General features: G+C 36.0%; 1 protein-coding gene across 4 annotated transcripts in view; it reads left to right on the forward strand.

Moving 5' to 3' along the window:
* CLASP2 (cytoplasmic linker associated protein 2) overlaps positions 1-23,133 on the forward strand; it is a 119,218-nt gene that overhangs the window by 26,954 nt on the left and 69,131 nt on the right. For all 4 annotated transcript variants that reach the window (XM_087824879.1, XM_087824882.1, XM_087824880.1 and 1 more), the window contains 3 exons: positions 8,025-8,171; positions 20,046-20,128; positions 22,286-22,378. In XM_087824879.1, coding sequence (XP_087681005.1) covers positions 8,025-8,171; positions 20,046-20,128; positions 22,286-22,378 — 323 coding nt within the window. The remainder of the gene's footprint in view (positions 1-8,024; positions 8,172-20,045; positions 20,129-22,285; positions 22,379-23,133) is intronic.

The following is a 23,133-nucleotide window of genomic DNA, read 5'->3' on the forward strand; positions in this document are numbered from 1 at the left end:
TCTGAGAATCATAAGTTGCAGCTTTGCTGTGATGGTGGTCTTCAAAAGCCTTCCGTCCTTTGTACTTGCATATTATGAGAATTTGCTGCTTTTAGGTGCTGATTTCACATACTCTTTGCCCTGCCTCATTTTCTTTGCTCTTATGATGTTACTTATCATTTTATTGGGTTTCCATTGCAGGGTTTTAAGGAAGAGAGTAAAGTGATTCAAATTATATTTTTAAGGAAAAATTTCAAACATACCCAGAAATAGAGAATATTGTGATAAACCTCTATTACCACCCATTATCCATTTTCAAGAAATTATCAGTACATAACCTATTTGTAGTCATCAGTATTCCTACCTATCTTCCCCAGCCCTACTATCTTGCTGGACTGAGAGATGTGTGTGTGTGTGTGTGTGTGCGCGCGCGCGCGCGCGCGCGCGCGCATATTTCCTTAATTGTTTCATAAAGATCTTTTTACATTTAAATTGGGATTCAAACAAAGTTTGCCATTGCAGTTGGTTGATATACCTCTTAAGGTTCTATTTATTTAAAGCAGTTGTCTGTCTTGTTCTCCTCTCACCATTTATTTGTTGGGGGGAAAAAACACCTGTCAGGTAAAGTTTTCCCACGTACTGAATTTTGTTGATTGCATTGCCGTGTGGTTTTATGTTTTGTTTTGTTTTTTATGTTTTTAAATCACCTGTGTTTCCTGAAAATTGAAAATTCTGCTAATGGCTCCATCAGAATCAGATCTGATTGTTTTGTTTCTGGGTTTTTTTCTTGGTGTTTTTTTTTCCCTTTTGGCACAAATTTTTGTAGGTCTTATTGTATATTTTTTGTCAGAAGGCATACACTGCCTGATTGTCTTTGTTGTATTAATATTGAGTAGTGGGTTCAGGTGTTATCAGCCTCATATAAAGTTCCCTATCCGTCTTTCACTTAACGGTTTCAGCAGCCATTGGTCCAAATTATTTTTTTTTTAGAGGATTGCATTATCTACTTTGTGGTTTGGAAGGTCAAGAATGGAAGCAAGGAGACCAGTTAAGAAGTTGTAGCAATCTAGGCAGAGATATTGGTCTGGTTTTAGACTAGGAGTGGCAGCAGAAGTAAAGAGAACTAGGTGTGTATAACTTGGAGTTATACAACAAGAACTGTTGACAGACAATCCACGCAGAGCAGAGGAGAGAGCTTGGAATGAGTCTCCCAGGTTGTGAGCTTGAGCTGCCTCGATGATGATATCATTTACTGGCATAGGGGAAGACAGGGAGACGGGTTTGGAGGTGAAGTTGGTGTTAGGTTACCTGTGTCAGATTAGGAGATGCCTTTGAGACATTCACAGGGGAGATTTCTAAAAGGCAGTTGAATATTTAGGTCTGAAATTGAGAGATGGTTCAGGCTGGAGACAAACATTTGAAAATTGTTGGCATATAGAAGATATTTAAAACTACTGAGAATTGATGAAGCCATTTAAAAAGCATGTAGCCGGGCCAGGTGTGGCTCAGCGGTTGAGTGTCAACCTAGGATCCAGGCAATCAGGGTTTGATTCCTGGTCAGGACACATGCCTGGGTTGCGGGCTCGATCCCCAGTAGGAGGCGTGCAGGAGGCAGCCAATCAATGACTCTCTCATCATTGGTGTTTCTCTCTCTCTTTCTCCCCCTCTCCTTTCCTCTCTCTGAAATCAATAAAAATATATATTTAAAAAATAAAAAAAATAAAAAAGCACGTAGTCTGGAGAGGAGGATATTCAGCATTTAATGGTTGGGTAAAAGGAAGAGACTGAGCAAGAGGGACCTGTGAGGTCAGAAGAAAGCCAAGGAAAATATCCTATTGTAAAAGCATTGTGGAGCGTGCAGACAACTCAAATTTCTTTAAATTTTCTGAGATACAGATGATATAATAGTTTATAGGGATTATTGATTCTTAGTATCAGTTGCTAATTTAGTTGTTAGATGTAACCATGATCATTGCTAAATATGCAAAAGTGTGAAAATGTTCAGAAATTCACAGTGCTGTCACTCTTTGTTTTAATTAGAATAAGGAAGGATATAGCTTCAAGTGAAAAGAGGAACTTTGGTATAAGAAACTAGTTAATATGAAACAGAATCTATTTTTGTTTACGAAAGTCTATTGTCTTGTGGGTTCTTCTAACTGAACTGATTGGTTGGTTCACTGAGGAAAATTCACACAAAATAATTTTTTTAAAAGATCAGACCATGGTATAAAATCTTTGGCTTGCTCCATGTTTGCCATGGAGCTGTTTTTCATCTTTTATATGAATTTAGAAGCAGAGATTTCATGTTTTGGAATACACATACCCACAAAAGTGAAGTGGGAAGTTTGAATGGCCATTTTAATACATATATGGCTTTTCTTTTAAGGGATAAAGAAAAAAAAGGGAAGAGACTTGATAATGGTAATATAAATTTATAATTTCTTTTTTTAAAATCCTCACCTGAAGATATGTTTTTATTGATTTTAGAGGAGGGGGGAAGGGGAGAGAAACATTGATCATTTGCTTCCTGTACATGTCCTGACTGGGGATCGAACCCACAACCAAGGTATGTGTCCTGCTGGGAATCAAACCTGGAACCTTTTGGTGTATGGGACGATGCTCCAACCAACTGAACCACCAGCCAGGGCAATTTATATTTCTTATCTGAAATCGTGAGGACCACTTGGATTTTGGAATTCAGAATATGTTAGACATTAGAGCAGTAATATGGTCGCACACCATGTATTAGATAGCAATCCCAGCTGGGTTTGGGGCTGTACCTGTAATCAAGCACATTAATATTTTTTGCAGTATGTGAAATAAAGGCAATAAATAGCCTTATGTTAGTTCACATTATGTTTTGGCTTACACTGAGTTCAGGTCAGTTCAGATTTTGCTGTCAGATGAATTGAATACAAAAGCCTTTGAGAGCTTTTAGCTTTCAGGCGTGCAGATACGGAATCGTGGGCCTACAGCAGGTCAGTGCTTACGGGGAACAGTTTTCAGGTATAGTGGGACGATACCAGAAGGTAAAGCCTCAGCCTGCTCGGGCTATTCCCTCTCCCCCTCTCTCTGCCTGTCCTTCTCTCCCTCCTCTTACCCCCCATGTATTCCCCTATTTCCATTTCCTCCTCCTCCTCACCTCCATTTCCCCTGCCATTTCTTCCCCCACGTGGGCCTCCTCCATCCTCCCTCTGTCACCATTCGTTTTTCCTCCTGCCGCCTCCTCCGTCATCTCCTCTTGTATCTGTCCCTCCTCCTGCATTTCCATCTCCTTTTCCTCTCACCAGGCTCTCCCCTCCATTTTCTCTCCTTTACATCATCACACACACGACCACTACAGCCTGCTCACGTTATCAGTTTGTATTCTCTAGTTCTTTTTAATACGCTCACTTTGTTTGTTTCTGCACCAAACCATAGTATTGTCTTTTTGAAACATTGGAGTGAGAACAGAGGTGTCAGCATAGTTACATGTATAGTTTGCTTTCTGTATTGGGTCCTTTTTTGCTTATTCAGCAAATACTAAAGCGCCTACTGCATGGATCCTAGGTGATTTTTTTCTAATTTATTTTGCAGTTCATTAATGATCCCTTGAGCTGTGTCTAATCAACTGTTGTACCTGCTGCCCACTGAATTTAAATCTCAGTTATTTTTACTTCTAGAAGTTCTGTTTGATTGTTTTAAACTAATCGATGTCACTGTTTTATAATTTTCTCATCCCTGAAGTTATTTTCAAGCTTGCCTAGTAAAAGCTTCCAAGTATAGATATTTTATAGTCTATGCTTGATAATTCTAGGATTTAAAGTGGATCTGTTCCTATTGTCTCTTTCTTTCTATTTATCCTTGCTCCTAGTGAGTTGTTTCCTCTCATGCTAAGTGACCTTTGGAAAATTATTTTGCAAATAATGTGAGGCCAGAGACTTTCTTGTAGGAAAATTTTGCATTTACTTCAGCTCTTGCTTGGGAGTACTACAAGCGTGAGCCTACTGAGTTTAAGGGCTTGAGCTTCTCCACTGCCCAAGCATTTGATCTAAATGAAGTACTCCATTTGATTTACTTCTCTGTTGCCCTCTTTTGGGAAAAGTTTGAAAAGTCTGTAAGCAATTAAGGCCTTACTTATGGTTCATTTTAACCTTGAGAGTACAGTTAACCCTTGAACAATTGTACAACTCCCACCCCATACAATTGAAAATGTGCATATAACCTTTGACTCCCCCCAAATTTAACTACCCTCATTATCCTAGGGGGATTGGTTCTAGGACCTGCATGGATACCAAAATCAGATGCTGAAGTTCCCTATATAAAATGGTGTAGATGAGTGTATACAGTAGCCCTCCACATCTGTGGACTCCCAACTGCAGGTGTATACAGTACAGGTATTTATTGAAAAAAATCTGCATGTAAGTAAAGTAGACCAGCACAGTTCAAACCTGTATGGTTCAAGAGCAACTGTATACTCACTTTTGGTGGAAGACTCTCCTGTCAGAGTTTGTATCTTTTTTAAAAAAATATATCTTTATTGATTTCAGAGGGAGGAAGGGAGAGGGAGAGAGAGAGAGATAGAAACATCAATGATGAGAGAGAGTCGTCATTGATCGGCTGCCTCCTGCATGCTCCCAACTGGGGATTGAGCCCTCAACCCGAGCATGTGCCCTGACCGGGAATCGAACCGATATCTCCTGCATCCTAGGTTGATGCTCAACTGCTGAGCCACGCCTGGCCAGGCGAGTTTGTATCTTATGTTTGAATTTTGTTCCCTTTGCCCCACAGGCCTTCAGAATAGAAGTTCAAATATAGCAGTTTTATTTTTGTATTTCTTAGTGTTTTGTCTCAGGTATTTATTGTCTTTCAGGAGATATTTTAAAACTGGTTATAGTTTGTTTGCCTTTGGAGTTTTGTTTCAAATAACTATTAATGCTTTTACTGGAGACCAAAGTCTCCCTACTATGAAATGTACTATTCTGAGCCTTGTTCCACATGTTGGAAACATGGCAGTTGGCAAAATAGACAAAACTTTTCACTCTGATAGACAGTACATTTCAGTGGGAGGAGAGAAATAACCTATTTTTAAAATTCTGTCTTAGTCTTTTACTTAGAATATTTAGTTCATTTACATTTAAGGTAGTTATTGACATATTTGGTTTTATTTTTGCCCCTTTATCTTTTATCCACTTGTTTAGCTTTCTTTTGTCTCCTTTCCTGCTGCTTCTCAATCAGTTATTTTTTATTATTTTAGTTTTTTTATTAGTTTGTTTATGTATACATTTACTCCTATTTTAGTGGTTGCTCTACAGCACGGGTTGGCAAACTATTGCTTGCAGGCCAAATCCAGATGCCCTCCTGTCTTGCACATGCAATTTTATTGAAACACAGCCACACCCATTTGCTTACATGTCATGTATCACTGCTTTGGCACTATTGGTATAATTGAGTAGTTGCACAGAGACACTGCATATGTATATGCTTTGTAAAACCTAAAATATTTATGACAAAGCCCTTTATAGACTACATTTGCCAAGTCCTGCTGTAGGGCAGTGGTTCTTAAATTTGATCATGCATCAGAATCATTAGGAGGACTTGTTAATACTCAGATTGCTGGGCCCCTAACTCCAGAGTTTCTGATTCAGTAGATTTGGGTTAAGGTCCGAGGATTTACATTTCTAACAAATTGCCAGGTGATGCTCAACTGCTGGTTCTGGACCACATTTTGAGTACTACTGCTCTAGAGGTTTACAATATATGCCTTTCATATACTAGAATATAAAATAAATTACTGTACCTAGGGCAGTTTGCTACTTCCACAATAATGGTAAAAAGCCTTAGAACCTTTTAACTTTGTTTGCTTACCTCTTATGAGTACTATTTTATAATAATCCAAACTGGCAACAACTCAGATGTCCATCAACAGTAGAATGGATATTAATAAGTTGTGGTACATTCATATACTAAAAAGACATAAGAAATGAAAATCAATCTTCCGAACATTTTATTGAGTGAAAAGAAGCCAGGTGCCAGAGCATCTGTTGTGGGATTCCTTTTATGTGAAGTTCACAAATGGGTAAAACAAACCTATGGTGTTAAAAGTCAAGACCAGTTTGATTTGATAGGAACTGGTGACTTTGGGAGGTTCAGTGAGGATGCTCACAGGATGCTGACAGTGATCTTATTTCTGGGGACTGGTTACACTGGCCTGTCCATTTTGTGAAAATTCATTGAGCTGCAGTTATGATTTGTATACTTTTTTCAGCCTTATTTTGATAAGTTAAAAACTAATTTCTCAGTAGTTTGAGAATGTTAAGAGTTAATTTTTTTTTTAAATAGTAGAGACATTTACTCTTTTCAATTCTTGTGTGTTTGTAAGAACAGAACACTGTTTCCATGGGAACTTCTGGCTACTCAGTGTTTCAGTACTCATCTTCCCCTAGATTTGCGTGTCTACTGTCTCTCCTAGCTACATTTTTTATATGGTGGTGGCAAAAAAAAAAAGTGTATTTGGAATTGTATTTGTGTTTTTAACACAGTAGTCTACGTAGAGCACAGGTTTTAAGTGACCCTAACTAACTCCCTTACAGTATTTTGCTAAGAAAGAAAAACATATTGTTTAACTAGAAGATAACTTTTTTTCCTGCAAGTTGTGCTATTTAAGAAAAACATTTGCCGAAATGGAATGTGGCTTTATATTAGTGTGTCTATTTGATTGTCTTGTTTCTAATTAGACAGTTTTTTAGCAGTTGTTTGGTGTATTTCCTTTAAATATGTATTTAAGATTGTAGGGATGATTAGTCCTCCTTGATTTGGGTATTTGCATAGGTAAGAGAAGCAGATTGAAAGGGAAAGATTCTGGTGTATTGATCTGAAGCCTGTGGAAAAGCTGCCTCTCTGCCTCGCCCATCTTGTTTGTCGTGGTTGGATTGTGCAGGGTCCTAGAGAAAACCAACTTCTTGGACGAGTAAAATGCATACATCTTGTTGGGGTGGGGATGTGGATGTGGGGGTGTTTCATTTTATACAAGGAGGTGATACTGGTGTGGTCATTCATAAATATTCTAAAAGGAGCTTTATAGAATATTTTAGAATCATTTATGAGAACAGATTGTTCACTTTGGTTTCTGTGACCTAAATAAACAGCAAATTGTTAGATTACAGAGTTAATTATGCACACTAATGAGCACTGTGATATTCTATGTTTTTATGATGCAATAATAAGCACACCAGCAGAACGAATATTGCATAAAATCTTATTTTCTGTTTGTATAAATTTTCATGTGAGCTAAATAAGCGAATACAAATTTAGGTTTATAAACCTTTAGTATTGAATGCCTTTGAAATTTTGATACAGAATAAGGATTGCAACTGCATAGAGATTTTTTAAATTCATGGAGAATTTTTACCTTTCATCTGGCAGTAGCTGCCATAAGATGATGTCACCTTGTAGCTGATTGGCTGTTACAGTACCTAGGGCAGGGAAGAGAAAGAAAAATGCCGGCACAAACCTCAGTGGTGGTTCTGTGGTTGTTTCTATCTATTTTTGATAGAATCTTTGATTAGTATCAGATCTACTCTATTTGGCCATGTGAACCATTGGGAGCATCCTAGGGTGAGGAAAATTAAGAGCTTTCAGAGGAATGAGGCGTCTGATTTGCAAACGGATCTGTGATTGTAAGTTGCAGAATCTGGGTGTGAGGAATAAGGCAGGGTGTGCTGGAAGATGCACTATGGGAGGAGCTGGCAGAAAATGCTTGTATTAGCAGCAAAAAAAGGGAAAATGCTTTTTCTGTCTTTAGAGTTAATATATTTGGTTTTATGTTTTGACTTTATAGATATAGATAGTAAAATGATAATATTGCAACCAGATTTTAAATTGTACTCAGTTATTTTATATAGTGTTAGCCAATGTATAAATGCTTATTCAAAGGAGCTCTATTTTGTATTATAGATCTCACAAAGTTATGATTTTATATATAGCTTTATTTGATTTTTGAGTCTTACGGAAAATGGATCAAAGCTTAGTTCTCTTAAGACACATTTTGATAATGCTTTGTACAGATAAAAGCTTTGATGATGAAGAATCAGTGGATGGAAATAGGCCATCATCAGCTTCTTCAGCCTTCAAGGTTCCTGCACCTAAAACATCCGGAAATCCTGTCAACAGTGCAAGGAAGCCTGGTTCAGCAGGTGGCCCTAAAGTTGGAGGTAATGTAAATCCATTTAAATCTGATGTGCCCTTGATATGGCCACACATACTTAGAACTTCGAAGGAATATGTTTATTCATGACTGCAGCACGATTGCAGATCTGGAGTCTTTTGCGACACGCAGCAGAATGTGCTGCCTTTTCAGAATGTTTAAAATATCGTATATTGTTATTTCCTGTCAAGACATATGTGAATTGGTGTTTTCTTGAACATATTTATTTTGCAGATGCCATTTTAAAGGGAGATATTTAAGGGAGTTTTTTTGTGGTTTTTATTTTTAAGGAGGAAGCATGTTTTTCAGAAATTGGCTATTAATTTTCAGATGCTGTAGTTCTTAAAGAAATACTCATATATTTGATGTTTTTATGCATTCATCAAGGTAGTGGGTCTTAAATTCTCCAGCATTGAAAAAATGGTTGAAGATACTAGGTATTGAATCATTTGTCACAAAAGGAAATGGGTGGTGGTCAAGTAAAATTGCCTCAAAAATGGTTTCTGGATTAGGTAACAATAAACAGGGGAAAAAAGGTCTTATGCAGTTCTGCTGCACATAGTACATTCTTTGATCATATTAGAACTGTTTCTAGCATATTGTTTATTTTTAATTTTTTTAAGTGTGTGTTTTTTCATATACTAATTAGAAAGCCATGAGTACTTTTCAGGTGCTAGTTTCTGCCATGTTTTTCTGATAGAATGAATCCTATAAAAATAAGGGTAAATATTTAATACTAAAAGGACAGTTCCTGTTTCTCTTTCCTTTTTTTTTTGTTAATAAATTTTTGTTTAAACGTGGGAAAGAGATTTATTTATTTATTTATGATAACTGGTGGGGAAGTCATAGTCTTTAGGATTTTTGTGTTTTCTTTTTGTCTCCTGTTCATTTATTAAAAACAAAAAGGAAAACTGTATATTTTGAACAGGTTCTGTAAGTTGTTTTCTCTTGATCTTTCTGTACAACCAAACATTATTTTCAAAGTCTCATTATATTCTAAATATAAGAAAACTATCATAAACATTTCAATTTAACTGTCTTTAACTAATGTGTCATATAACTAGCAAGAAAGGTGGTATGGTATATGTATACATACACTTACATATGTATGAATAAATATACATATATTTACTTATATATAAATTAATAGATAAATAAAATACTGTGAAATAGAAATACCTTACTGACTGCTCTGAATATTTGAGTAGTTTACGCTTTAGTATTTTAATTATTTTCTCTCTGCAATTATAGCAGTGCATGCTCATCCAAATGTTTGTATTCTGTTACATATTGTTTGTTACACATTCTTATCTCTGGTAAAAAGTGTATGGCATAGATTCTATGGTTCTTTGTAACAAGGCTACCTTTAGTTATCACAAGGGGACTTTTTTTCTTGATTTGAGTTATAGATTTCTAATCTATGATATTATAATTATTTCATGAAACTCTTATTTGACTTAAAATGGATATTTGAAATGCATGGTGATAATATTTAATATTGTTATGAATCTAAGCCAGTGATTTGTAATTAGCTCTGTTTTCCATGTTTTACTTTCTTTTCTTAGATGAAAATTGGATTGTTTTTTACCTACCAAAGGTCGCTTAATTCTGGTGTCAATCAGATTGTTCAAATCAGATATTCTTTTTAAAGAAATAGACTTTCTCAATGCCACATCACCCCCATTTCCACCCTGTCCTTCGATTTATAGTCCTACCAGCTATGAAAATGTTAGGAACTTTCATGATTGTAGTCATTAATCACTATGCTACATTAATCACAGAGTATATCGTCATCTAAGCAGTGGCCCTTTTGGTAAAAATAAAGAAGAGACCTTTATTCCTTCTTTCTCCTCCTGCTGCTGCTTTTGGCAATAGCAGATTCATTCTATACTGTATTTGTTTTGTTTGTTTGTTTTTGTTTGCCCCAGCTAATTTAGGTTCACTGCCCAGTTTCTAAGAAAAGAGCTATTGGCCAGAGGATATTGATGTTCCTTCAGAAATTAATATCGTTCTTGGCTGTCGGTCCTCTGAAAACTTAACTTTAGATTTTCTGTTCTTGGCAGAGGCTCATTGATTTTTAAATTAGTTGTAGAAAGTTTTCTTAGAGTTGTAGAATCTTTGAGTTAGAAGGGACATTGGGAGTCATACAGCTCATTTTACTATTCAAGAATAGCAATTTCTTTCATAATATTCCTGATAGATGATTATTCTGCATCTGATCAAAGTAATATGAGCTCACGAGTTAAAATTTGGAAGAAAAAGCACCTGCAATACCACTACATGTAGAATAGTCAACTGATAAATTATGATGTACTTTCTTCCAATTGCTTTTATAATTACTTTTCCAATTATTTTTACACATGCAAATATTTTCTTAGGAGGACAAAATTGGCATCACTTGTTACGTAGTTTTGTATACGTTTTCTTTTCTATTTTACCCTGAGCATTTTCTCATTGTCTTAAATTATTAACTGAACACTATTCATGGCTATATAGGATCTAGGTTGCTTTCAGTATTTTCTGCTGTTATAAACTGTGCCATCATTATTTTATGTATATCTTTCAGCACATCTCCAATCATTTCCTTGGAATAAATTTCTAAAGTTTACCGAATTAAAAGGTTCAGGGATTTCTCATGTTCTTTCAGTTTGTCATAGTGTCCTCCAGAAAGGTTATAGGCCCATTTCAATTCTGGATAAATTAATTCTTTTTTATATTACATTAAAATCTGCCTCCTTATAACTTAGCAGGGAAGATGAATTATTTGTTAACATGACTTTTAAATACTTGAAGATTACCCTTTCTCTCTTTATAAGTATTCTGTTCTTGACTATACATTTTCTTTCTCGTAAATTTATATGGAATATAATGGTGATTCAGGCCCTGCAGTTCATTTGCCACCCCTAGATATATAATAAACACATGGTGTGATGGGGAGTAGAGGTATGTATTAGTGGTATAAGCCATTCACAGTTCACTAAGTTTAACAAATTTATTTCAGATAAGATTACCAAAATAAAAATAAAGTGAGCATCTTTGGAATCCTGACTAAATGTACTTTTGAAGTTCTAGAATTTAATTTACTTCTTCCAGAGATATATGTTAAGATTCAAGAAATGTATGCTATTTTTAGTGGAGAGCCCTATCCAATTAATTAAAACCAGTAGGGCCTGTGTTTAATCTTTAGTGTGTGCTAGTGTTGCTTTGTTCTTTGGCTCAGTGTTCCAGCTTGTTCTCATATTATAAATGTGTGACCTTTAAGCCAAGGAAAGTTTAAAAAAGGGGTTCCATACCAGTACACAGTCGCTGTAAGAACTCGTGTCACCTTTGTGCTTTACCAATTAGAATAAGGGTAAAGTGAATTCCCCTTCAGTTGTCCACCCTCTGAATAAGATTTACAGCTTCATTATAGGAATTTAGGTAAACACATTCCCCCCCTCCTTTTTTTTGGTTTAATGGCTTGGAATACAATTGTGGAAGGTACCCAATTGTTTAAAATATTTATTTCTCTATAATTTTTTTTAAAAATTGAGTGTTCTTATATTTACGCCCCCAAATCTTTGAGTTAGATGCTTTATTATCCTGATTTTATTGATGAGCAAACTAAAGTTTGGAGAAGTTAAGTAACTTACACATGGTCATGCATCTAGTAAGTGGGCAAAGCACGAAAATAGCTTTGCTATTCTGCCACCCACACTAATCCCACTGGGAAAATAAGGATTCTTCTAGATTCTATAGCTCTGAGATTATAATCTACAGTAATGATCAGTACCTTCAGCATCCATACATCTGTCATTTTGAAACTCAATTAGTATGATTACCAAAGAAATAGAATATTTGGAAATAAGCAAACCTGTAATTTTTCATTGTAAATTGAAATACTTTTTAGTGTTTTCTTGTTGAAATTGCCTTTTTAAAGTTTATTTCCCAAATTATAATACCCCCGCTCCTGTACCACTTATTTTGGCTGCTATTCTTTTTAAAAAATAAAGATTGCATTAGATGATGATGTAATTGTTATTGTTTATAATTAGTACCACGTTTTGAGGTTGGAGACTTGTCATTGAGGCCTGTATATAATTATTGAGACACATCATTGACCAAATCATCAATGTTTAAAGTTGTGGTATTCTCTCACACATTCAAGTGGACAGAATATTCTCTCTCATTTCCATCTAATATCACAGACTATTTTGAAATGGTTTTAACTTTTAATTCTTATAATTAGGTAATTACCACCTATTCAAATTCAGCAGTATTTAATGCATCTTTAGGATATTTTATATTGTTTTACTTCATTTATGTATGACCTGGGTTTTAAGAATGTCCAAATATCTGTGTCTTCCTCAGATGATGCTGATCTGTCCATTTTTTTCTTTTCACACAAAGTTGTGTGTGTTTTTAAACAAAGATTATGAGAATTGGTACATATTTAATAAAACAAGTCTCACAGAATTTGTTGTTTAATCTTGGAATCCAAATTTTTAACTTGTAAACCTCAGTTTTTTGTTTTTGATCTTTATATAAAACCAGGTAACTTTTCTGTGTTTTGTTTCATTCCTTTATCCTTCTACTAATGACAGTGAAAAATACTAACCCCAGAAGATTTTAACCCTGAAGGGATGGGGTCTTAACGATGATCTGATCTTGAGTCAGATGAAGAGACTGAGCCCCATGGAGTTCAATGATGTCTCCAAGATCAGACAGTTAGTTGTTAGCAGAGATGAAATGAGAACCCAGTCCTCAGCCCACTGTCAAAGGCTTCTTGGATCATCTCTGGGCTATCTCCTATCAAATACTGCATGTGATACTTCTTATTTTTATACCATATAGCAAAACCATAGGACTTAAATTTGGAGTTTAAGGATTGACCAGTCACCATTTTTCCTTAAATTACTGTGAATCCCATGTCATTGGCTGTCCATCATAAGATGACCTTAAAACTTTGGTTTTAAGGTAAATATGATTTGAGTTAGCAACAGATGTTGTTATTAATATAAATCAGCGTTACCCACTTGCCTACTATGTATAAAAATGCATGTTTTGCTGTAGTTATTTTTATTGACCTCTGTTCTGTTTTACCTCTTGAGCAAAACTTTAGTGATAAAGAAATTTCATTGTGCAAGGTTTACTTTTTGAAGCATGCAGAATATTTAAGAGAAGTTAGAAAATAATAAACAGCCAAACTACTTTGATTGAAATTAATAGGCAAACTGAAGACCTATTCTCTTAATAGATAAGTTTGTATGGGTTTTTTTCTATAACTGTATAGAGCCTACTGTATGCAAAGCTTTATGTTAGGCATTGAGGAGACCATATGGAAAGTTCAGGGTTTTAAACTTACAAAGATAATTACACTATCTGTCTATGCTTATTATTAACACCAACCAGTGTTAATATTGTTAGCATTTTGGTCCTTCCATACTTCATTTTTCTACACATTTTGACTGAGATTTAGGTGTTGGAAAATTATAGTCTCATACAGGTAGGCAGATTGATTCAAGGTTTGCCGTTGAGAAGAGTGAAATACCATTAATATAGATCTAACACGTGAGGAATTTTCCATTGGTTACACGCATTTACTTGAGCTGTATAAAATAGAAGTTTGTAATAACTGTAATTCCAGCCTTATATTTATCATATACGTTATAGTAGAGTTGAATTGGTAAGAAGCATTATTTCTGTGATGTGCATGTTGTGAATTTAAACTAATTTTTTTCATTCATCATTTTTCTTTTTTTAAAACCAATTTGTGTGTTGCTTACTAATGAAAAGAATTGAAAATGCGTAATTTTTTCTTTTTAAATATAAAAGGCATGCTCACTGTTAATGAGCCAAACAATAGAGAGATGATTGAAAAAAAATCTTGAATATCTTGCCTCTCTAATCCAATTATCTTGAGGTAACCAGTGGTAAATTTTATATGTATCCTTTTACATCTTACTATGTGTTCATTTATGTAAGTATTGAGATTAGATTTTATTTTTGTCCACATTAAACATACTAGTGAACATTTTGCAGCTTCATTTTTTCTTCCTTTTTTACAAAATATCTGTCCATCTTTCAGCATTAAGAATGAGAGTTATCACATCCTTTTAATAGGTATACAGTATTCCACTATATTAGTGTACCATAATTTAATAAACTGTTTCCCTGTCAATATCATTCTGGTGGTTTGCAACTTTATATGACAAAAACAAAGACCCTGCCCTCCTGGAGTTTATATTCTAGTGAGGCACAGAATGTTTAAGTCCATTAGTAAGAATTAGCATATCCTCATGACTTACATGTTATTATTTGCCCAATTTTGTAGTTGGGCTGTTTTGTCTTATCAGTTTGTTTTGTTTTTGTTTTTTTAAAAAATATATCTTTATTGATTTCAGAGAGAGGAAAGGAAAGGGAGAGAGAGATAGAAACATCAGTGATGAGAGAGTCATTGATCCAGCCCACAACCAGGCATGTGCCCTGACCGGGATCGAACCCTGATCACGTGGATCCTAGGTCGACGCTCAACCCCTGAGCCACGCCCGGCCGGGCTCATCAGTTTGTTAAAGTTTTATTTTTACTTTTCTTTTTCTTTTTTTAAATTTTTATTTTTTTTTAGAGAGAGAGATGTGAGAAAGAAACATAGATTGCTGCCTCCTTCACACCCCATACTAGGGATTGAGCCCCAAACCTGGGCATGTGCCCTGATCGGGAACCGAACCGGCAACCTCTCGGTGCATGGGACTACACTCAGCTAACTGAGCCACACCAGCCAGGGCAAGATATTGACTTCTTTGAAGAGTCTAGGCCAGTTGCCTTTCAGGTTATTTCATGTTCTGGATTTTCTGATTTTTGTGTGTGATGTTATTTAATTTGTTCCTTTAGCCCTTTTATTTTCTGTAAATTTATTCTTAAACTATATTACCTCCTTTTAAGCACTTCACTTCTATTTGTAAATGTCCTTCATGTCCTAAGAATATTTTTTTATAACAAGTGATTCTATGGGACCAGGGGGGAAAAATTTACTCAGTTTCTTAGTTCAAAATGCCCTCTTCTGTTGGTATAGTGAAATGCAGCTTCTTTACTGAATGATGCACAGGGAGCTTTCTGCTTCTGAATCTGGGATATTATTGTTTCAATAGAGCTTTTATCTTCTTTCTTTTCTTTATCCACCAAGCTTCAAAAGGATATCTCCCCCTTCTAACTACTACTTAGCTATGTTCCTGGGAAACTTTATATGATGCTTGTGTTCCACTGCTACTGAAATCCTCCTCTTCCATATGATTTTCTTATGATTTTCTCAGATTTTCCTCTCCAGTGAGGACTCTAGTTGACATTGCTGATCCTGGATGTTTATATTTCCCCAACATAATTTGTAAAACAATTTGTAAATTGAAGTTTGCAATATTATTTGTCTTAGTTGTTTTACAAATATGTGCTGTGGATAATTTTATTTGCTCTTTTTGGTCTCTGGTTTTGGGAGTATTTATTTGAACATTTGATTTGATTTTGTATGACTACCACTTTCCTATAGGAAACATAATGTAAGTTTTAATATTTGGTGAAAAAAAAAAAAAAAAAAAACCTTTAAAAAAATAATTGGTAAGTTTAAATTTTTGGTAAAACCCTTTTTTTTGAAACTCAGTAATTCATTATCTCAGCATTTTGTTGAATTTTAGGATATTATTGAATAGTTTCTACTTTCCCTGTTGATGTGAATTACTTTGTATATCAAAGTTTCATATATTTGTGGTTCTATTTTTTAAAAAATATTTTTATTAATTTTGAGAGAGGAAAGGAGAGGGAAAGAGAGAGAAACATCGATATGGATGTGAGACCTTGATTCCTTCATGCCCCCTACCAGGGATGGAGCCCATAACTCGGGCATCAAAGCAGCAACCTTTCGGTACCCGGGACGACAACCAACCAACTGAGCCACACATGCCAGGGCTGTGGGTCTATTTTTGAACTTTGTATTTTGTTCAAAATTGGTCTATCCTTGCACTAAATCTAATTGTCATAATTATCGTAGCTTTGTAAATCTTGATATCTGGTAGGACAAATACTCCCTTCCTTTACTTCTACAGGTATATCTCAACAGTGCCTGGCTCATTGCTCTTCCAGGTTTTAGAATCAGCTTGACAAGTGCCATAAGCCCATTGGAGGCTTGGTTATTATTGCACTACTTTAAGAAGACTGAACTTTTTATGATACTGAGTCTTCCTGTCCATGAACACATAATATTTCTACATTTATTTTAGTATTATTTAATGTCTCATTAATATTTATCAATTTTCCCCAAAAGTTTTTCATTTGTTTTTTGTTTGGCTTGGTTTGTACCTCAAATGTTTGTTATTGTTGAACATGATATTTCTTAAATTATAAAACTTTATTGAAAGAAATTTTAAAAGGCATAAGTAGATGGGCATACTATTTTCCTGGGTAGGCAGACAATATTACAGAGCTCCCAGTTTTCTTCTAATTCATCTATAGATACAATGCATTGTCTTTTTCCTTTTTTGAGGTATAAGTGACATACAATGTTATATTAAGTTCAGTTGTACAACAAAATGCAATTCAGATTTTTGTGTCCATATATCGAGCTTTCCTGGAATACAGCCTTGCTCATTTATTTGCACACTGTCTGTGGTTGCTCTGGCACTACAATGGCCGAGCTGAGTAATTGCAGGAGAAACCATATGACCCACAAGGCCCAAAATGCTTACTGTCTGTCCCTTGACAGAAAAAATTTACCAACCTCTGTTTTAGAGTGGTTGGACAACTGAGCAAAGCTCTTCCGTTCTGTTTTAGTGTGGTTGTTGACCCAGTTATATTAGAAAGAGCTTTAGTCAGATTGGAAGCCAGCATTGCTCACTCCTTCAGCCCTCTGTCTGTGCTCCTGCTCTCAAACTTGTTTATCTAAGTGCACCCCCTCTTGGTAAGTACACTTGCTGTCCTTTTCTTGCTTTAATATTTGACACTAGGGTCCATTACTCTTTTTCTCTCTCCTATGGTATCCATTCTCCTTGCTGGTGCTAAAAGTATTTTATAGTATTTTTCAGGTGAACTTTAAAGCCGTATCAGTGGAATGATGATTGTGAGATGAAACAGTTCATCCAACAGATTATTCTCCTATGCAGGGATCCTTTTTTTTACTTTGTTGGCTAGAGGAAAGCAAGGTGAGGGGAAACTAGGCAAAATAGGATTGTAAAAAGGTTTACCTGTAATGCATACAAGAGCAAAGCAAGGCTAGAATGGGGAGCTCAGCATGTCCTATGTCAGTACACTATTCACATACCCAGTACGCTCCCATTAGCAGCAGCTCTGCTTACACAAAGTGATTCTCAAAAGGTAGATGTGAGGTAGACTGGGATCAGCTCTTCAAACCATGCTAAATTGGTAATGCTCGTGTCCAGGTGTAGAGACCTAGTTGTCACATCTGAGATAGTCATATGGCTGATTTAGTGGTATTTGTAGCCATTCATCTCTGCAGCTTCTGTGGGACTTTTAAAAGCTATTTAATTTCTGTTCCCTTCCTTCTCCCCCCCATTAGCTTATTTGGCCCTACTCATGAGACAGAACCCATGGGATAATAAAGGTCTTATGATCAGAGTGAATTCCAAAGTTAGACTTTGCTATGTATGTAGTCAATGGCACATTTTTTCTGGCCTTATTTGGGATTTATTCAGATGCTCTACATTTCCTTCAAGGTTTTTGACATTGTACTGTGGCTGGTGGGTTAATAGTTGGTGGAGTTAACATTCTGTCCTATGTATGATACCTTTTGTAAACTGCATATCCACTGTTGTAACTCTTGATATTGCTCTCCCCTTTGCTTTTCCATTCCTCTGTAAGATTGTCTTCCACTCTACACTTCAGCACACTGAGGTTGTTAACTGGTTCTGCTCTGGTATATCTGTGCAGGTCTCCTCCATCAGTTAAAGTATATACTTTCCAGAAATCAGTTGTGTGTTCTCAGATAGGCCTAATGCTTGCTCTTGTTACTGTAACTTGCAAGAAGTGGTATATAAATGAACAAAATATATTAATGAATGTGGAAAGTTGTGTGTGTGGTGTTTTTTGTTGATTTTTTTTTTTTTTAATGAAAAGTGTGTTAAATGTTGAGGAGCTGCTTCATAAGGACAAGTCCCTGAAGAAATTTCTGTTTAGTGGCCCATGTAAGACAACTGTGAAAGAGTGGGAAGAAATTTAAAATCTAGGCTTCGCACTATTAGGGGACCCACTGTCAAAAACAATGAACTCCTATTAAGAGATTTGTAAATGAATGTAATATGTTATGTTAATAGAGGTAGGTATCTTATTTTTTTGTTTCTTTGCTTTAATTATTTTCAGTTAATCAGTTACTTGGAATGATCATAGGGATGGGATTGAGAGTTTTATTATTTTATTGGATTTTTTTCAGTATCTAGGAAATAACCGTAACTTATTTACTCTTGTAAGTGAATTTCCTATAGCAACCACACATTCATTTCTCTTTTAGTTTATTATATTGTCATTGCTTTTAATTTTTAGTTTTTATTGCCTTACAACTTTGTTGTGCTGTTTTGTGGTCAACTCACATACAAAGATCTTCAATGATGTGTGTGTGTTTTTTAAGATGAACTTCTTACATACCTTTGGAAATCCTGAGTATTATTTTTATTAGGATCATATTAACTTTTTAAATCCAGTTTTGAAGTATTAATATTTTTTGGCAGATGATAACTTAATTGGGAAGGTATTTTTAATTTTATTGGAGAGATTTTTTTAGTTAATTGTCACTTGGGCATTCGTCTTGTGTAGTTGAAATCCATTTCATGTGTTGAATTCTTAAAAATAAATACATAAAGTAGAGTTAGAAACTAAGTACCACCTGTCAGTCAGAGTTCAGTTTGGAGACAGAAACCACAACAGATATTTTTACAGAGAGAACTTTTAAGAATAGTTGAATGGGTATTGATGAATTAAGAACACAAAAAGAGACCCTAAAGTATCGTGGAGGGAGTTAGAGTGCACAACTCCTGTCCCTGTGCTGGAGGAATAAAACAAGGAGGTTAGAATTATTGAAACTTAGAGTCTCAGAGGAGAGGCCCTACAGAGCCTCATTCAGACTTCTGAGGAAGGGCCCTCGCTGACTGGTGTCTCTGATGGGTGCAGTGAACTGGTTTAGTGAGTGTTAGAAAAAGTGCAAAGTGAAACCAGGTGCTACTCGAAACAAAGGTCCTTCTAGAGTTTCTGGGGTTTGCTGATAACAGGAAGCATTCAGGAAGGAGCAGGTAGGTCCCTCCTTCCTGCAGCTTCCAGTCTCTCTCCAGGACTCCCCATTGACCGAGTTTAACTGGAAAGCACTAGTATCAGCATGAAAATGGTTTGCTAAATCCTCGGCCCAGTATATGACAGAGCTGCTTTGAAGCTGAAAGACTACAGCTTAATTACTGGCTCTTAAACAACAACTACCTATTACGTTTACTTTTCAGTTGTCTGTGTGCAATAAAGGAAGATTTGTTTGCATATTTAAATTTAATTTCAAGACCCTCATTTTTTTCACATTTGCTTTTCTGGTCACTGCAGCACACATGGATCCTCTACATCACATTTGCCATTATTTACTGACACATTGTGCCATTTAAAATTGCTGTTCAGTTTTAAAGATTACCCTTTCACCTATGTTTCTTGTGTCCTTGCTATTGCATTGGGTGAGGGTGGGAGGGCTCTGTTCTTAGTTTGAGTTTTACTGCTGGCCCACTACTAAGTACCTTGACTTTTCTGAAAGTCGGAGATTTTTTCATAAAATGGGATGTCTCTCAAAGTTATGCTCAAAAGTGATATTTTTCATGTTGTTCTTGATGCTAAAATGCTTAAAAATAAACTTTAATAAGTAAATTTTTTGTACCAGCGGGTGCTTCTAAGGAAGGAGGTGCTGGAGCAGTTGATGAGGAAGATTTTATAAAAGCCTTTACAGATGTCCCTTCTGTTCAGGTAAGGATTACCGTGTGTACACTGGCACTCCCCATGAATGTTGCCTGCGTGCCTGTTCCTGGAATTATTTTTGTCCCTTTAAAAATATTTTTTCCTCAAATGACTATATAAAAATAAAATACTTGGCTTACTATTACCAAGCTATTTTTTGCCGGTACAGTTACATTTTCAAGTGCTTTTTCAGTGAGGCTGAAATAAAATTGAATGCATATTACTGAATCTGATGTTACATTGCGTTGTCCAGCGGCATCTACTCCTGCAGGTGCCTGAGATACACTCTCCCTTTCCTGTCCTTCTGCCTTTCTGTGTGCTTCGTGCAGTCTCCTCTGTAGTCCCCCTCCCCACCCCGACGTAGCTATTGGACACTGGGATTTCTAGGAGTTCTGGACCCTCTCTTCTCACTCTTCATTTTATTACTAAGTCACTTTCTTCAAGAGCGTGGCTTCAGTTTTCTTCGTTACGTAGATACTCACAGGTTTTCATCTCGGCCAAACCTCTCTTGAGCATCAGAATAATTTCTCCATTGATTGTTTATTTGACATCTCCTCTTAGATGTCCCAGAGGCATCTCAAACTCAGTCTGTCTGAAAATGGACTCATGATCTCCCCCTCACACACCTACCCTTCCAGCATTTTATACGTGGAAACCATGACTAGATCAGTTACAGAATCAGGAACCTGGGGATCAGTCATGGTACTGCAACAGATTCCTTACTTGCATGCAAACTTCTTTTGTTTGTATGCCCTGTAAAAGAGTGTTTAAAAAATAACATAGTCCCTCACTGAAGTAAATTTTTGAGTTGACCCTTTCTTCCTGGGGATGGGGGCTTTTATTATATTCCATAGTGACAGAATGTTATCTGGTCCTCCTACCTCTTCAACAGTCTGATGCCCTGCTTACCTTTGTACTCGTATTTGGGGGTGAGAGTGGTTTGTTTTGTTTTTTAAGTACACAGGGAGTATAATGGCTGTTGAAAGTGAAAGATGTAAGTAGGGCTGTTTTGATGAAGTTAATCTGTTTTATTCTACCCAGATCATATCACCAGGACCCCACTTCTCTCCATCTTTCATTTCTGGATTGTTCTGCCCTGTCTTCCCTTATGGTCAGCAATGTGGCTGCAACTATTTGAGCCTCACACGCTCATTACCCTCTGCCTCTTTTCTGGTTGATCCTGTAAAAATTGTGAGATTCACGCTGCATGATTTAGGTCACATGCCTACCTCTGAAACTTGATTGTGATGTAGAGAAACACTGTGTGCTGATTGACTTAGGCCTGGGGCATTGACCCTTCCCCAGTCCTCTTTGCACTCTTTGCTCCTATACTCTGGCCTTCTTTCAGTTTCTTTGTCACAGAGCCTTTGCACATGCCGTTTACTGCAGGAAAGGCTAACCTCTCTCCACTTTGCCTAATGATGTTTGATTCACCCGTTATCTCTCAGGTCAAGCTTGACTTTTCTAACACTAGTTCGAACCCCCTGTTATCTACAGACTTTCGTAGCACTGCCTAATTCTCCTTGGTGCTTTCTGTTTGCAATTTCATATCTTATATCATTTGATTAATTTCTTTTTTTTTCCCCTGACCAGATTATAAACTCCGTAATGCAGTTTTTGCTTACCATAGTATCCTTAATGCCTAACATAGTACATTTCTGTTTCTGTTATGTGAATAGCTTTTAAGTGAATGAAAGGATAATGATGTTAGGCAAATGGTTGGCTCTAGAGGAAACAAAACATGTAGCTTTCCTGGTTACAGTCTAGCATGGGGCAGTGGGAGACTGACTTAAAATAGGTTCTTTTGCAGTATTGTATAATATGTGTATGAACACATGGATATATTTTATACCTGAAGTCATTTGGTAAATTAGGCCTATTTTTATTAATTAGACTATGTGCATATTGTTTTTAAATGACAAAGCATTTTAAACGTATATTTGAAGTTACTCATGAGTGGAGAAAATAGCATAAGGGTAACAGGTAAGGAAAACAAATTAAAGCACTTTCTTTTATTATTGTCCATAATATATTCCCATTCTCCATTAAAAATGGTGCTAGAATGGGAAATAACCTTATTCTTGAAAGATTATTTTAAACATCAGCACATAATTTTGATGTTGCTCATGGTAAGAAATATTAATGTTACCATTTTGCATCTTTAAGATCTATTCTGGTCGAGAACTTGAAGAAACATTGAATAAAATCAGGGAAATATTGTCAGATGACAAGCACGACTGGGACCAGCGTGCCAATGCAGTAAGTTTCTTCTTTTCTTATCCCTCTCCTCTTTTTTTAATGTTCTTTTCATAAACTTGGAAATTCAGTAGTACTATCTGGTATTTCAAATATTTATGAAATAGAAAGTCTGATAGGTAACATTTCTCTCTGGAAAATATATTGAGGTAGTCAGCATTTCTGATGTAGGGTTGATTTTTACTATTTTTGCTGGTCAGGTGGAGCCTGGCTCACCCATTTGTCAGTCTCTACCTGTGCTGCTTGTTGACAGACCAGGAAGGTGTGAGCTTTGCTGATGGCCTCTTGTGGGGCTACGTGGATGTTCACCAGTACTGTCCTCGATTCTTAAAGGGTTCACCAAAGAAGCAGTTCACTTTGCCTGCATGCTCAGTATTTTCATAGTGTCAAAATAAATTCACAACAGTATGTCTATTTGTCAGGCTTTTTCTTCCTTTTTCACATATCTCTCTCTGAATGTGATAGTTTCACCCATGATTTTTTTTTTTTAAAGGTCTATTATTTTTGAATTAAGAATATTTTATTTAGCTTAAATTTCTTGCGAAACTTTTTGATAAATTTTTAAATATTTGTAATGACAAAGGACTATATTTCAAAGTTTGTGAATTTGTCAGATTTACATCTGAGGTACCAACTCCGTACCTCATTGTCCTCTAGAAGCCAGATAAGAGGTTCCATTTGAAGACTCTTCTGCTCTGAGAGCCCCCAGTCTCTCTTTTGGTGGCTTAATGGTTGGTTCTTCTGCTTCTGTACCTCTG

The sequence above is a fragment of the Miniopterus natalensis genome, chromosome 15, assembly GCF_054644295.1.
Source record: "Miniopterus natalensis isolate mMinNat1 chromosome 15, mMinNat1.hap1, whole genome shotgun sequence".
NCBI classification, from domain to species: domain Eukaryota; kingdom Metazoa; phylum Chordata; class Mammalia; order Chiroptera; family Miniopteridae; genus Miniopterus; species Miniopterus natalensis.